The sequence below is a fragment of the Gigantopelta aegis genome, chromosome 3 (assembly GCF_016097555.1).
Source record: "Gigantopelta aegis isolate Gae_Host chromosome 3, Gae_host_genome, whole genome shotgun sequence".
In the NCBI taxonomy this organism is placed as follows: domain Eukaryota; kingdom Metazoa; phylum Mollusca; class Gastropoda; order Neomphalida; family Peltospiridae; genus Gigantopelta; species Gigantopelta aegis.
In genome coordinates this window covers 73581062-73599747 of record NC_054701.1, presented here as the reverse complement: position 1 = coordinate 73599747, position 18686 = coordinate 73581062, and the positions used below count along the sequence as shown (strand labels likewise).

Below are 18686 nucleotides of genomic sequence, written 5' to 3'. Positions count from 1 at the left end.
TTGTATATATTAAGGTAGAATGGTTACATTTCAGGTAAGTTGTGATTGTATTTTAACATCCATAACTGATCTAGTTACTAACAGTATTGAGTATCAAGCGAAGTATCATACTCTTACATCATTCCCTGTGTTTTGAAAATAATTTTTGCATTTGTTCTGCAATTCGTACTTTCTATAGGTCGTTTGATTTTATATTACAGAAAATCACAAAATTCAGAAAGATGCTTCTGTGAAATCGCAGTGTTGCACGTATGACAGGATTATGCAGTCAATTATTTTGCCCAGCCAATAAAGCGAGACGCCCGCGGCCAACAAGCGACATCAAAGGGTGGCGACATCTTCCGATGCTCAGCCAGAACAATTGCAGTCAAACAGTTTGCCACAGGTAATTACTGGTGATAATGCCACTGTCCATAACGTGGTATGCACTGGCAGGTTTATTCGGCCAATGTTACGTGTTAGCCGTCATTCCGTTCTTCGACGAAGTTTCAACAGCTGTCCGTCCATTTTCAACGTCTGGGCAAGCGTCCGCCACGGATTTACGGACCAGGTTGTGTCGATCTTTCGATCACATAGATGGTGACTATGAATACTGCATAGAATTTTGGAAGAAGCAGAGTGCAACAGATTTAAATAAAAATGACCAGTTGTCGTCGAGAATTCAGAATAGAGCAACTATTTTAAACCAAGTTGTGAGAAACATGAACCAGCATATGATTCAGAACAGAAAGCAAAATCCACAATATTCGCAGCTGCGGTTATTGCATCACCGGAATCCAAGTGAAAATATAAAGTGGATTAATAAAAGAGGTGGCGCTTCAAAATTTCAATATATTTTTGTACCAAGAAAACGTTGGCCGAGCAGTTATAACAGAAATGTATACCTATATGGAAAAGTGGATCGATCTCTTGTAGCACGTCCGCTGATGCGGAAATACCCGTATTCTAATGTGGTGAGACTCTCCAGCGGATGTACAGGGACTCTGCTCACACCTTACCACGTGCTTACTGCTGCTCACTGTGTCCATGACGGGGAGGACTTCAAAAACCATCTAGAGATGTTAAAAATAGAAGTCCCTAGCTACATGGGATTCCGCATGTATTACATTGAGAAAATTAGCATTCCAACAAAGTGGCTGCGATCTAACATTTTACCTCGAATTGTTAGGGAATCCTTCGACTACGCGGTGGTTAAGCTGAGTATCGGGGTGGCAGGTCGAAGCCACTTCATGCCTCTATCCGTTCCAAAAACCAACATTCTTACGGACACCATGTACTTTCTGGGATTCATGTCCCACAACGTCGGTGCCAATCTGTGGACCTCTGAATGCTCTCCACATTCCAACATGGCGATGATGGATGGGAACCTGATTCTCACTCGGTGCGATTCGGCTGTCGGGTTCTCCGGGGCAGCCGTCTTCACGGACGACTCCCGGGAAGGAAAGAGCATTGTGGGCATCATCTCCAACACGCGGTCCGTGTCCACGGGCTTTAGTCTGATAGCGCGCTACAGCATCATCACGGCTTTGACTTGGGACAAGCTGTATGAGGTGTGTTCCATGATGGCTCCTTTGGGACAGTTGTATGGCGTTTGTCCAGAATTCCACCACATACCACGAACAACTAAAATGCCTCTTGGCAATAGAGTTATTCCATTTTTCGGCTGAGTTTCTTTCTTTCTGTTTTTTTTTTTCCTAAATGTAAACTGTCTCCAGGTTTTTGGTGATAAGGCGGAGTGGTCCGTGTTGAAAGACACGTCTGGATGAATGTCTTCACGACATACCCTCTCAGGGCTTTTGGGAGTTCAAAAAAAAAGAAGAGTCCATATGTTTGTCCAGATTCTGAATTGTACAACTGCTGAATATAAATGCACAGCCATGCCCCAGCTAAACTCAATCTGAGAAAGAATGCGAGTGGAATGTGATAAGAACTTGGTTTTCCGTCGGATCATACACCCATTTCAGATGAGATTTGTATATAACGTGACTAGAGTGATAAAGGTTTGTCTGTAGTGTTACCGAGAGAGAAAAAAGTTCAACGTAAACGATTGTGAAAAATGTGGAAATTGAAAGTGTAATACGCCAAAAAGCAACCAAAACTAAACTGGAAAAAAAAAAAGCAAGCAAACAAACAAACAACCAACAACAATTAAACAAAACAAATGCAGAACAAGACTATGTTATGAACAGTATAACAATATTTTAAAGAATATATTTATTTTAGATTGTAAGAACAATTTAAGTCAAATTGTTGACCAATTTCAACAATTTAAACTGAACTTTTCACTCTACCCATTGGAGTATAATTTAAAGTTAAAGGAGACCGGACACCAAAAGACATGTAGTGTGTAATGGATTAAGTTAGCGTCAAAGACCGCATTACTCTAACGCCCGGCTCGCTGCGAGGCACCGGTCAGCTGCGCGTCTTAGGTTTGGGGTAAAAACAGAAGTGGGCGGGATTATGCATAGATCTGAACGAAAGCGATGCAATACGTCATCGGTGAGAGTTACCAAGCTTGTACACGTGTTGATTCTTTGGTTGTGCCTTTTAGTCGTCTGTTTTTTTGGGTTTTTTTTTTTTTTGTCTCCAGGTTTATCGGAAATTTAATTTACAAGATAATTAGTGTTATTATATATTGTCGACGTAATTATATAATGGTTAACCTGCATCCCAAGAAACGGCCAACATCATGGTTTCGATTTCCAAAAAAACGAAAGTTGTTTTAAAACATGGACGCATTATTGTCGTCGAACGGGCTTTACACCAACTAAATACAGCAGGTTATGGTACATTTACAATGTGAAAATTAAAACAAGTATGTACTTAAGATATACATTAAATAAAGGTATTGCAATTTGTTCACATACGAATATTTAAACTTCACATTTATTTACCTATAATTACCAAATTAATTTTCACCGACAGCCCATAACGACTCCATACTAACGTCTCTCGATCTAGTTGGTTTGTTAACCTCATAACAAAACACCTTCAAAACGTGAATTATTACGTTAGTTAACAATGTTTATCGTCAGTTCAGTATATTGTCATTAAAATTAAAATGCTAACACTTTGGCAGGAACAACATACGTACTCTGGCCAGAAGGAATGATGGTTAATTAGTTTTAAAGCTAATGTCGATTATTAAAGCATAACAAAATTGTACTTATCAATGCTTTCTGTATGTCAATACTCTAAACCAAATAATTGTTTTAATACCTACCCTGGGTTTCTGCCAGAGGGTGCGGAAGGTAAACTTACATGTATGTACTAAAAAATCTCAGAAATTAATGTGTATATATATATATATATATATATATATATATATATATATATATATATATATATATATATATATATATATATATATATATATATGTTTTATTTTTCCGATAGATTATAGTAACATAATTGTTGTTTAAAATTTGTAAAAGTGCATGAAATAAAATGTTCAATAAAAAGACATTTCAAACCTATACCCACCCAATATATATATATTTAGTTTTTACAGGCCCGTAGGAACGACTTTGGGAGTGGGGGTTGGGGGGGGGGGGGGAGGCACGGACGGACCGGGTATAAACTACATCAGATTTTGGTTACAATGGCAAAAATTAATGTGATAAAAAAAAAAGCTCACAAGTGCCCATGCCCCCCCCGCCCCCATCAACCCCCGTTCCTAGGGGCTGTTTCATTACGTACCCTCAAATTATTTTCTGGCAGAAAACCTGGTACCTTTGGCACAGATTGAAACAACTGGTCGTCTGATTTTCGACTGTTACCATAAAATAATATAATTAATCACTTTTGGCATCTAGCAATTTAAAGCAAAATTAACAATAGTTACCACATGGAATAAGCATCATATATTATTTTGTTTTATCTGTAATATATTTTACCTGTAGTATATTTTCATCAGGACTTCCTTCTTCCTCCATGAATGATTAAAGAAAATAACACTGGATATATTGTAATTATTTTAATTTTATTCCAATATATAACAAATGTGTTTTATGTCAGTATGTGGAGCAAACTACCTGAAGACTACATAATGATATTGTCGATAGGACATATTAGCTGTAAAGTGATTGTCAGTATGTGTCAACAGTATAATATTTTCCAACATTTCTGTGTTTCTGTACCCGGCTGTGGACAGTTTCGGCAGACTGCAATGCAAAACATATTTTTTTAATAATTAAAAATACACGGTTTAACCAAACACATTAAAACTTGGAGGATAACTAGTTAAGAGAACAAAAAAAATTGTGCTAATTTTAGTTTTTTTTTAAATTATTATATCATGCTTTGGTAAGGAGAGGACGCTTTTTGCAAATTTGCGAAATCGGCCTAAGGAATATCTACTGACGTGTCATATTTACATCTATGCTGAACAAGATTTATGATGAAATATTATTACATTTTGTGTGCTTTTCTTCTAATTCGATCCATTTGCTTCAGTTTACATTAAAAATGTCATAAAAAATATGTTTAAAAAAATGCTTGTATACTAGTCTATGATCGTGTAGCTTCCTCGTCTTCGTCGGCAGTTGATTCATCCGAATTTTCGTCTAAGACAACATTTCCAGGATTAGGGACAAAGTCTCTGATAAGTGATTCAATCTGATACGGCTTGATGTCATTAGCACAAGCTGGACACAATTCTTCGTCACTCGAATCGCTAAGTTCGTCCATGGCTCACCAATTGTCGACAGTTTCCGGCAATCATCGGAGATCGGCGAACCCCCCCCCCCCCCCCCCAACGAAGACTGGCACGCTCAACTTGGTCAATAAGGAAAGCGCGGTAGTTGCGTGTTGTGGTTTATGACGGCAAACAAATTCATTACGCCGTATATATGTTTTGGTGTCCGGTCTCCTTTAATAACACTTCCAGACATTATCCTTTTAGAAAATGTGAAAACTATAGTTCACAAATAACCACTTGTAACTGTATAAAGACATTACTGGAATGAATTCTTCGAAACAAACTGATTGCCGTACACTGAGAAGAATACTTGAAAAAATACAGAATATTTGCTAAACAAATATTGTATTCTCAGATACACGTATTTTGTTACTGGGATAATATCTTATTAAGTGTTTTCCAGCTTGTGTATTAAATACTATGAAAGACGTTGATGTCCTTAAATAGGTGTATCTTGACTTTGTTAAGATCAAATCTTAAACGATTCTTGCCGTCATAATGACACAAAGGAATGCAGTAGAAACAACAACAATAACAGTAATAAAAAAAAAAATCCACAAAAACCCCACAAAAAAACCTGCCATAAAAGCTAAAAAGAACAATGCATCTCTCACATTTTCTTAAACATAAATTGATCATCAAAATTAATGCAAATTACGTCGAGAACAAAAATCCATCTCGGCTTACTCCCAGTTTAACAAAAGGGCAAAAAAAAACCGTGGATTTAGTCTGACTATTAGGTGTTTAACTTAATCATTGGAAAAGCAAAATCTGCCATCACCACATAGTTAGGCTAATTGTACCAGTTAGAATCAATAGGTCTTTTATATGCATTTTCTATCAAACATGAAAGTATAAGCCACGACCTTTGATATACCAGTCAGTCCCGCAGCTCAGGCCAAAAAAAAAGAAGAAGTCTATTCACCTTCAAGGATTCGAGAGCTATCACTGATCCATGTCTTGTTCCTCAGAAAGGGTGGACGTAGCCCAGTGGTAAAGCGTTCGCTTGGTGTGTCATCGATCTAGAATCGATCCTCGTTTGTGGGCCAATTGGGCTATTTCTGGCTCTGCCAGTGTCCCACATCTGGTTTAATAAAGGCCGTGGGATGATGCATATAAAAATATCCCTTGCTGCTAATCAAAAAGGGTAGCCTAAAGGAGGGCCCGCAGTGGGTTTTCTCTCTCATTATTTATTTGGTTCTTATCCGACGCCACATAACCCTAATTAAAATTACGATCGTTATTTTCATAACTATGTAGTTTTACGTCTGACTGATAATCCCAGACATGAGGTGTTTTAAATATCAAATTTACATTTTAAACTGGTGTTATTTATATAACAACTACAACAACAAAAACAACTATAATAATAAATAATAATAATTACAACGACGACGATAATGACGACCATAACGTTGATAACGTTGGCCACCTCCTCCCTCCCCCCGATACCCCCCCCCCCCCAACCCCGATAACCCCACTCAATATGGATTTGGTATTGCACACCCAGTACTGTATGTATATTATCCACATTTTAGGGCCATAGGTCAAATATTGTTAAAATTGTAAGTAAAAACAATGCGACGCTGAATGTGTTTATTGCCCTCCTGTCTGGCTTCGCATTCGTTTTACTTACAATTGTAAATCTGTTGCTATTTTATGAATAATTGATATATGAGCCTATAATTGTCACTAAAGGTTGTCAGTAGCCATATAGTAATGGATATGAAATACAAAAGTTACCGTCTCTATATTTTGTAAATAATTACATATTCGATAGAATTATTGTTGTTGTTTGTTTGTTTTTTTGTGTTTTTTTAGGGGTTTTTGGGGTGGGTTTTTTTTTTTTGGGGGGGGGGGGGGGTGGGGAGGTATTCGGGTCACCCGCTATATTGTCTAATATTGTCAGACTATTAGTATTTTCATTGGGAGTTGAAGAACCATACATTATACAGAAGAAGAATATGTAATTGTCCAAAGGAAATAAATTCGTTTAATGTATCCAATCTAATACAGTAAAATTGGTAGTATTGTATTTAACAGAGGAATAATGTATAATAATCCAAAACATAACTAACAAATTTGTCTGTAGCAGACGATGTTGCATTCGTGACTGATATCTTCTTAGTCCTTAGTAAATATGTTTGGCGGTTTTGTAATTTGGTTGTTTTCATATTTTACCCAATTACATAAACGGGTTTTTTTATTAGGCTGCAAAAAATCATAGAAAAATTAGTGATATTATATTAAATGAATTGTTTGAAACGTTCAGTATGGACTTCTCGCTTTAAAGTACTGCCTGCCTGTCTTGTCTGTCTATTTGTCTGTATGTGTATATATATATATATATATATATATATATATATATATATATATATATATATATATATCTATAACCCTGTCGTATCTATCCACCCATCCCTCCATATGCATACATAACGCACACACGCACACACGTACACCCACCCCCACACACATCTGGTTTAATGGTCCACCGTCTTTTTTGATAATAAAACAATAACACATTGACATTAAAAAAATCATTGATTTCTTACTCAGATTTCCTGAATTGAAACAACAAGAAAATCCCAAATACGTGGACTACATGCAGTTGTAAACATTTCTAGTATTACATCCGCAAGTGTGATCGTTTCTGTCGATTCACCGACTTAATTTTACCCGAGCTGTCGTTGGTAATTTGACCATATAACTGGACGCCGTTCCAGAAACAAACAAACACTGACATTTTTTTTATAATTCTTTGTTCGTTTAAATGAAAACATACTGTTACAGTCATATGCTTTTTCAACTGCATGTATGTGGGGGAAACGATTGGTTAGTGGAATCATTTTTGTTTTATTATTATTGGACGAAGGATGAGGACATTGTTGGTGGGTTTATTTTGTATACATGATTCAAATATGTAACAAAGAACCCACTCACTCTAAGCTGTCATGTTTGAAAATGTCTGTATTATTTTGTTTTTTTAGTTGGGCATTTTATCAATAGCCTTGTTATTGGTTCGAGGACTTTTGTACTGGCCGATGCCCAATAAAACTGTCCTTATTAGGCCAATGCGAAAACACCCATTTAATAACATTGTTTTTATTAATGAACTTCTACTGACAAGTATAAATTAGGTTGAGGGAACAAAATATTTCAGACAATGCTAGCCTCTAGATTGTGTTTTATACCAAATACAAAAATGTGAATGTTGGTGTGTGCACACCACTATTTTACTTGTTAACCTGTATCTAGAACATATGTTACAGTATGGGTGCTTCAAAATAATGTTAAAATTTGAGTCAACTAGAAGATCCAGATTTCAAGTATTTAGAAGTGATATGTTTGTGAATTTTGAGTTCTAAGACATCAAAGAGGAAGTTGAATGCTCTTCATAGTTAAGCATCTAGGAATCTTGAAATTCCAAGATTCCATGGCCATTAGGCGTGGGGTACTGATTATATTAGACCCCAAATTATATTATCTAATGGAAATACAATTTCATATGTGAACATGTATGTAAAAGATATCCCTAATCTTTTTTTTTTTTTTTTTAAAGAAAAGGTTTTGCACGCCCAAACAAACGTCCGAAAAAAAGAAAAGAAAAAAAGAAGATAAACCACGCACGCACACAGACACACACACACACACACACACACACACACGCACACACACACACACACACAGACAGACACACACACAGACACACCCACCCACACACACGCGCACACACACACACACCACCACCACCACCACCACATCCACCACCATAAAATAAAAACAAAAAACCCCAAACAAAAACAAAAAACAACAAAATCCACACAAAACAAACAAAAACTTTGATTTGTTTCAATAACATTACGTAATATTGATAACATTGTCACAAGTATAGAATGTTTTGGAGACCAATTACAACATAACTAACACTTTATTAACCTCAGCTTGGGCAAAACTTAGTATTGTAGGTAAATGTTATGACTAAGCGATGACATTTGAGTAATTCTTTTTACTCAGAATGTGGGGGAAGAGCGAGAATCTATATAGGGTTATACGTGGGACAGCATGTTATGTGAAGAAGAAGAACAACAACAACAAAGACAAAAACAAAAACAAACAAAAACAAACCCAAATCACCCCACATACCCCCCCCCCCCCCTCCGCGCGCACACACACACACACAAAAGAAAAAGAAAGAAAACGAAAACAAAGAAACATCATAAAACAACCTATACAAAACAACAACAACAACAACAACAAACACAACCAAGAAAAGAAAAAGAAAACACAACAACAAACAGGAAAAAAACCTAATTAAACTTCAGATTTAATTATTAAATTACACTAATTTGAGGCTTGCTTATAAAGTTAACCAACCGAACACCGAGAGAACAACTAGGTCTTGTGATCGTGTCAAGAATATACATTTAAGCATTCTGATATACCAGAAACAATTATTGGTGCATATACAAAAACGCAACAACAACAAAAACCCCAGCAAAAACAAATGGAAATGAACTGCCCCTCATTTTAAATGACCGTCTTACCGATCTTGTCACCGTAACGTTAATTCTATCAAATGGATCTTTTTCATACTTGTTTTCAAAAACACTTCCAGACTGTGTAAATTCCAGTGACCCCGACATAGGATTTCACAGATCGACATATACTAATAGTATTGACACTGTAATAGTATATTACTTATTCTCATTGTATAACTTAACTGACTGATTTTTGGCGTATGTTCCTCTTGTGCTATACATGTGAGATGCATCTGACAAAACATGACCATAAAGTTAACTCAAAAGCAAAGTTAATTCATTTTTGTGCAATACATAATACCGCTGTGTTATATATGGGGCTGTATATTTATGTCATATATAAAAATGTACTGGATCAAAATATTCTGGGATATTTTCTATTATTCCTAAGGCATAATTCAGCAAAAAGGTATGTTCATTAACATTTGCCTGGAAGCTTTAGTCATACAAATATATATATATATATATATATATATATATATATATATATATATATATATATATATATAAAGAAAAAAGTTAAGCATCCCTAGATGTAATTAGTAATGAAATGCCCCATTCGTAAAAACTGCAAATTACGTGACGAATATGTCAAGAATGGTGTTCCATTGAAATAATAGGAGAGTACAATGACAACTGCGACATCCCACAACAGGACGACATGCACGTCCGTCATGCCACCCATGCTTTGCTCAAAATGCAGTATCAATACACTGCAATTGTTGTCATTTAACATCACTGTCTTGCATTGTTGAAGTTTAATCGTTGAATATGGCACGTCAACGGTTATCAGAGGCATATTATTGGTATGCATGCGACCGGCATGACCTTCAAAAGTATAGGACATCAATTGGGGTATCATTACACCATAATCCGCAGACCGATACGAAAACACGGGCGTACCAATGCTGTAAAGGATCTCCCATGGTCAGGGAGACTGCGCCTGACGTCACAGCGCGAGGGTAGGGCCCTGCTTCGGCTCGTACGTCGTCAACCCTTTGCTACGTCTCCTGTTCTGAAGAGCCAATGGTTACCCAATAGACGGATGTCAGCCGGAACAGTGAGGATTGAAGCCCAGAAGGGTCATCAAGCGTCCCTTTCTGGCTGATCATCATGAGAGACGCCGTTTAGCGTGGTGTTTGGCCCAGAGAGGTTGGAATCAGAGGTCCTGGCGAAGAGCCCATTGGTCCGACGAAAGCCGGTTCCTGCACCATGTCACAGATGGCCGATTGAGTTTGGAGACATAAAAATGCTGCCTACACACCCAGGAACATACGACCTATGACCTTGTATGGTGGAGGTTCAGTAATGGTTTGGGGTTGCCTATCACATGACTGTAAGCTGGATCTTGTCACCATCCAAGGCAACCTCAATGGTACATTCGCAACGTCCTGCAACCAATTATTGTGCCGCATTTTGACAACCATCCACTCGCCACCAGACCTCTGTACATGGATGACAAAGCTAGGCCACATCGTTCCCGAGCAGTAACAGTTTTACTCCAAACTGAAGCTGTGACGACCCTGCCCTGGCCGGCCATGAGTCCTGACTTAAACCTGCTAGAGCATGTTTGGGACATCTTGGGGTGTTGAGTACAGGCACTGACCCCACTGTACAGAGTCTGGCACAATTAGAGGCAGCTCTTCATCGAGAATGGCAGCAGTTGCCCATGCAGCAGATCAGACGACTTACTGGAGGGATGAGACGAAGGGTGGAAGCTGTCATCCGGGCACGTAGTGTGTTTACCCGCTATTGATGAGTTGTGTCATGAATGTCATCTGTGAACTTAAATGATATTTTTCATCATCAATCATGATGTTGACTTGTGTTTCTGACTTTCAACGCCAAACCTCGTAAGACAAGTCATTGTGAAAAATACAGGGGGTGCTTAACTTGTTTCTGTGTAAGGTCGATAAATAGGCATATCTCTACACATCTAAAATGTGGGTATTTAGCTTTGATCAGAACAGCTTACTTTCATATTATTATAAGTATGTTCAATAAATATTGACATTTTGAGACTCGTGTGTTATCCGTGGGATATTTTGAGTAACGTGAACAGGTTGACTCAACCAAAAAAAAGGGGTATCATATCTAGGAACTTATAAGTTCTCCCAAGGTAAACACATGCTGCATAGCAATAGTTTTAAGTGTGATATACTAGCCAGCCTCGATATTTTCTTCAATAACAAGAAACAATAATCGTAGGATACTTTTGCGTGGGAAAACTTATTGTCATAATTTTATTTGACAGCTACATAGAATTGGGTTTTTAAAAAATTATTTAATTAGTGTGGACATATTTAGTAAGTTTCTAGTCCTAACTAAAGAAATATATTTGTTAAATTAAAAAAAAATCGGTATAAATCGATGAAATATTGTGCTAAAAATAGAAGGAAAAAAATGTGTGACAAAAACATCTGCAATTCAATGACTCATGAAAATAAATCTAGAAAAACCAAAAAGAAATGAAGGCTATAATGAAACAGACGGAGACTTTTTCTTATGAAATAAATCAGAAGATGAATCCATCATTTTGTAATCTATTTTAGAATGCTTTGCTGAAATTATAATATGCTTGTTGATTGACGAAAACGTCTAAAAAGGTTTCATGAACATAAATTATGGGACACATCTGGACATTTTTGGAGACCAAATTTAAAAAATATATTTTCAGTGGCGATGTTCAAAAAAAGAAGAAAATACATACACTGTATAAATAATTGAGTCCAGTTTATATTTGTATGCCTGTTACAGGCCTTTACTTTGAAATTTTACATTATTTTACACATCAGCTATAAAAGTACATGCATGTGCAGTTTGTCGTGTCATGCAACAAGTGACTGAAAATTAAACTAGATTTTGTTTCGTACTCCTGAATGTGCTATATCTGATTGTGTTCCGAGTTTAAATATTTGTCTTTTTTTTGCCATAAATGCATTTTATTTTTACTAGTCTTAATCAACCAGTGCACCACACGGGAAAGTGCGCATAAAAGATCCCTTGCTGCATTAGTAAAAATGTAGTGGGTTTCCTCTGATGACTACGTGTCAGAATTACCAAATGTTTTACATTCAATAGCCGATGATTAATTAATCAATGTGCTCAGGTGGTGTCGTTAAACAAAACAACCTTTTACTAGTCTTAAGTTACTACGAGTTCTGCAATGTATCAATACTGGGTACGGTTTTCACACCACAACATCAACATAAATGTCTCGGAGAAAGGTCACAGCAAAAAATAAATAATCGGTTTAGGATCGGGCCCACTGGGCTGTTTGTCGTTCCAGCCAGTGCTCCATAACTAGTAACAAAGGCCGTGGTATGTACTATCCTGTCTGTGGAATGGTGCATATAAAATATTCCTTGCTGCTAATCGAAAAGAGTAGCCCATGAAGTGGCGACAGCGGGTTTCCTCTCTCAATATCTGTGTGGTCCTTAACCATACGTCCGTCGCCATATAACCGTAAATAAAATGTATCGAGTGCATCGTTAAATAAACCATTTCCTTCCTTCCTTCCATACTGTGTACGGTTTTCACACCACAACATCAACATAAGTATCTTGGAAAAAGGTCACACGGAAAATAGCAATCGGTCTAGGATCGGGCCCAAGGAGCTATTTCTCGTTCCAGCCAGTGCTCCACAAATGTATTATCCTGTCTGAGGAAATAATGGATATAAAAGATCCTTTGCTGCTGATGGAAAAAAGTAGCCCCCCATAGAGTTGCGGCAATGGGTTTCCTCTCTACTTATCTGTGTGGTCCTTCACCATATGCCCGACGTTACATAACCATAAATACAAATGTGCTGAAGGCATTGTCAAAATAATATATATCTTTCTTTATTTTACTATGTCATATAATTCCCGCGAAAATCAGAGGATGAGTCTAAAGGAAACGTGTTTACACTTTCACTAGATGTACGTCAACTGACTGATTGGCTACCCATTGGAGAAGGGTAGTTTACTGGTAAAGTGCCCACCTGATGCGCGGTCGGTTTGGGATCGATCCCCGTCGGTGGGCCCATTGGGTTATTTCTCGTTCCAGCCAAAGCTCCACGACTGGTATATCAGAGGCCGTGGTATGTACTACCCTGTCTGTGGCATGGTACATATAAAAGATCCCTTGCTGCTAATCGAAAAGATTATCCCATGAAGTGGCCACAGCGGGTTTGCTCTCTCAATATCTGAGTGGTCCTTAACCATATGTCTGACGCTATATAACTGTAAATAAAATATGCCGAGTGCGTCATTAAATAAAACATTTCTTTCTTTCCATTGGAGAATTACATCTCAAGATCCACTACATGTGTATCTCCTAAGGTAGAAAGATAAAACGTGTTTTCTTGGTTTAATTAATACGTAGGCAAATGTTTGTGTGAACTTTTGTTTTATTTAACGACACCACTTGAGCACATTGATTTATTAGTAATCGGTTATTGGATGTCAAACATTTGGTAATTTCGACACGTAATCGTCAGAGAAAACCCGCTACATTTTCCCTAATGCAGAAAGGGATCTTTTATATGCACTTTACCACATGCAGGGAATCACATACCATAGTCTTAGAGAGAACATCTGCCACATTTTTTTCCAAGGGATCTTTTATATGCACCATCCCACAAACATTGACAGCACATACCTCGGTCATGGTCCACTGGCTGGAACTAGAAATAGCCCAAATGGGCCCACTGACGGGGATCGAACTTAGATCGACAGACATCAGGCGAGCGCTTTACATAATTACCGCCCCCTCTATTGTTTGTATGCTCGGCTATGCAAAATCAATAATAGACTCCTACGGATTGTGATCACGAAGTTAATGTGAAAAACCAATCACCATTTGAAATAAATAATTGTTTACCCCAAAAGATATCAAGAAGAAAAGGGAATGCAATTTGGCTGGGATGATATCCCAGAAGACTCGCTTAATAAGGACGGAAAAACAATACATAGTGCATGTCGTGTTACAGCCTCGAAAATAATATTCCCTGTTGGCATCACCCTTTACATTGCAATATGTATTCCACATGTTGGCTTTTATAAACACATAGCTAATATACAAATCCAATAATAATATGTTTAGAGTGTGTTGAAATAGCATCTCCAGAGCAGTGGCGTTGTGAGGGGTGGGGTGGTGGTGGTGGTGGTGGTGGTGAGGAGCTCACAAAAAAAAAAAAAAAAGTTTTATTTAACGACGCACTCAACACATTTTATTTACGGTTATATGGCGTCAGACATATGGTTAAGGACCACACTGATATTGAGAGAGGAAACCCGCTGTTGCCACTTCATGGGCTACTCTTTCCGATTAGCAGCAAGGAATATTTATATGCACCATCCCACAGACAAGATAGTACATACCACGGCCTTTGATATACCAGTCGTGGTGCACTGGCTGGAACGAGAATTCTAACAACAGTGTTCTGTTTCTCACAATTATGTGCACAGGTACTTTTTGAGTCCGGTATATTGCAGTGTTTACATGTTGGCTTCTTGGCATAATATACTGTTTAATATATTCTTTTCGATTAGCAGATAGTACATACCACGGTCTTTGTTACACCAGTTGTTGAGCACTGGCTACTCTTTTCGATTAGCAGCAAGGGATCTTTTATATGCACCATCCCACAGACAGGATAATAGATAGTTACACCATTTGTGGAGCACTGGCTGGAACGAGAAATAGCCCAACGAGAGCACCAGCGGTGATCGATCCGAAATCAATCGCGCACAAGCGATCGCTTAACCACTGGGCTACGTCCCGCCCCATTGTTTTAAGATAAAGACACTGTCCTGTGTTTAACTGCATTGTAAGATGTTTTCGTCTAATACAATGTCATTTTGGTACGACTAGTATTACATATTAAATATATATTTTTGTTTAGAATATCAGTGTCTGTATATATTCAACGTGTTTTCTGTCTTCTTAATAGTTTTAAGTAGCCCAAACTGGATTTGGTATCTCAATAGTTTAGTACGTACGACAAAATATGTATTAGGAAATAAAATGAAGTTTGACCTAGTGCAAACACTAGGACGATCAGAAACACGTTTAATATACATCCACCAATATTTTATTTAGAGAAATACATTTAATATGTAATTACAGTCGTTAAAAAAGTATCTCTTGGTTGACATAACCTGAACAATCGCCAAAAACTTAGGATAGTCCCTTTAATAAAGTTAAAGTTTGTTTTGTTTAACGACACCACTAGAGCACATTGATTATTAATCATCGGCTATTGGTTGTAAAACATTTGGTTATTCTGACATATAGAATGAGAGAGGAAACCCGCTACTCTTTTTCCATCAGTAGGAAGGGATATTTTATATGCACCATCCAACAGACAGGATATGACATACCAAAGCCTTTGATATACAAGTCGTGGGGTACTGGCTGGAAGGAGAAATAGCCCAATGGGCCCACCGACGGGGATCGATCTCAAACCGACTGCGCATCAAGCGAGCGCTTTACCACTGGGCTACGTCTCGCCCCTGATCCTTTAATACGACGGGCATTTGGAAAACCTGAAAACTAATGTTACAAATATCTAACGCACGTCATTAGACCGTGTACTGGCTATTTTACCAGATGTTACACGTGCTGCCGTTGTCACAAGCATAACACTGGTCAATCAGTCAATAATGAAACAGCTCAGTTTGCTAATATATCGACGTAAGTCCTGAACACTCCCCAGAAGACGCAATGATGCGTGGGTAGAGTAGAGTAAGGAAAGTCGAGTAAACGTGTTTTGTTTCTGTTTATTACATACGTGTATATATATATACTATACTATATATGGTGCTAGCGGGTCATTCGTCTAGAATACATGTTCCCCACAACCCGTATATCAAAGGCCGTGATATGTGCTGTCTTATCTGTGGGAAAGTGCCTAAGATATTAAAAAAACACAGTGTCAACTGACAGGATTCGAACCTACTGCACCTATTCTCATGGCATTTGACAGCCCGCTACCTCAACAGCTTCTTGTTATAAATTCATAGCGGGATTCCTCTGAAGACTACGTGTCATAATTAATTACCAAATGTTTGACATACAATAACCGATGATTCATTAAAGCTGCAGTGTCTGGAATATTTGTATTATTTAAGCATTTAGAATACATGATCCAATTCTGTTTGGTACATAAAAGGCCCACCACATCGCTATGGTTTCGCAATGCTCGCTTATCTACATTATCTAGGTCAAATGCAAACCCAATGGCCAGCTTGTTTTTCTTCAATTAGCGGGACGCCAGTAGAACTGGGAATTTATGCGATTTGCACAGGCGCTGAGCTTCTCAAGTGATTTTGAACAAATTTAACTGTCTTGATTGAGGGGTCGTCTCATACCTCCAAAATATATTTGTATCCATAGAGGTATGGTACAATACCTTTCCAGGGGTCGGTGGGGGATTTGCCTTGAAATTTTGACAGTGACCAGCGGTTGGCATACGCGTTACATGTAAGGGGGTGTTAATAATTATGTAACGCTCTAGGGGTAGAGAAAGAGGGCGGTATGAAGACTATATGTTATTTCTATTCATTACTTAGACCTACAAATGTGGTGTTTTTTTAATGCGCGGTCGGTCTAGGATCGATCCCCATCGGCGGGATTGTTCCTGCCAGTGCGACATGACTGGTATATAAAAGGCCATGGTATGTGATATCCTGTCTGTGGGATGGTACATATAAATGATCCCTTGCTAAAAAAAAAAAAAAAAAAAAAAAAAATAGCGGGTTTTCAAGGTGCGTGTGCAGGGATTTCAGCGGGGTTGGGGGTTACAGACTGCGTTGAGCGAAGTTTATATGGGGCCATGTTCCCCCAGAAAATACATTTCAATTTTTTTTTATCTTGGTCAGGGAAGGGTTTCGACCCCCAATACTCTCCCCCCTGCACATGCGCCCTTTTCCTCTCTTAGATTATATGTCAAAATTACCAAACGTTTGACATCCAAAAGCAGATGATTATTAAATCAATATGCTCTAACACTGATGTCGTTAAACAAAACAAACTAACTTTACCCTTTCCAAACGAAATAATATTTATTTGAATTTGTCGATTTTACCACACGTAAAATTAAAAAGTGAAAACGGCCATTTTCTACTTTAGTATATTTTATTAAAAAGATATACATGATCAATGTGTTATTAGTATACAAACTAAACTTTTAAAGTTCTACTAACACTTTATAAAATATTAATTCTTAAATAGGAAGGTACGATTGTCGATAGTACGTTGTCAAGATCAAAACCGGTTTTAACGAAAGAATAGTACGTATCCTCAACCGGTAGTTCTTTGTACAGCGCAAGAATTCTCATTTAATTTTTTGAGACGAACCCTACAATTTCAAATCCGCAAACGCACGTGTTAACTGAAACTGACAACAGGCTGTCGTTTGTGGTTTGCCGAGCAATGGCCGCACAGGCGACGAATCGAGCGTATTCTTTTGACGTTCTCCGTTCATAGCGAACACACACGAATTTTTTAAAAGTGCAGTTGAACTTGTATTTCATATTTGTGCATGATATTATTATATGGTAACCAGACACTGTAACTTTAATAAAAGTGCTCATGTGGGGTCGCTAAACTAAAAAAAACTTTAACTTTTGAGTAAACGTTTTAAAATCGTCAAAGAAATAATTGGTAAAATAGCTTTGTTGGTCTGTAAAGGACTCCGTAGTTTTAACACCACACAGTCAAATATTGCAAAATGATGTGATATGATGATATGAAACAAAGTGCCTGAACCGTAAGGATGTGGGCACGTTAATACAGTTCCCTTCCCTGAAACAAATATTTCGCTCCCTGAAGGTTACCACAAGGTCAAACACCGTCATGTATTACAGTATTTGGGTCAAAAGTTCATACCTGAACCCATTATACAACGCCTACAAACAGAGTATTCCTTTCACTCGCACTACTGGAACTACTTTGATCAAATAATTAAGTTTTCTGTCTCGCACGAAAGGACGTATATTCAGATATGATGAAATATTCAATTTGTTTCGGAGAAAAAGTACATTTTCCCTATCAAATTGCTATCTGCAAATCAATGCACGACTTTCATTTTGAAAGAAGATACTTTTGACCAAGTCTTTAATTATACGATGGCGGAAAAGTATAATACTTTCAAAGCGTGTTAAATGAAAGATGATTGAATACGTTCTTGTCGTGTTTCCGCCAAATACATCAAGATGTTTTTAAAGTATTGCTTACATAATTATCATCATTAAACAATAGATAATCCAAACTACGTTTCTTTAATACGTATATGAAACCAAACGACAAATAATTTCTTTCTTTTTTTTAACTGTTTATTTTTTCTTGACCATTCCCTTGTTGACAAATATCAACCCAAGCAAAGGCAGAAGACATGGGTTGTTACAGTAATTATATACACAATTTATACACAGATACTTTATAGGCAGAGTTGATTAAAA

At 37.5% G+C, this 18686-nt stretch overlaps 1 protein-coding gene across 1 annotated transcript; it reads left to right on the top strand.

Moving 5' to 3' along the window:
* Positions 1–401: 401 nt before the first annotated feature.
* LOC121368830 (serine protease 23-like) lies at positions 402–1667 on the top strand. Its single transcript, XM_041493576.1, has one exon. The coding sequence runs from the start codon at positions 402–404 to the stop codon at positions 1665–1667; it is 1266 nt and encodes a 421-aa protein (XP_041349510.1).
* Positions 1668–18686: the final 17019 nt, after the last annotated feature.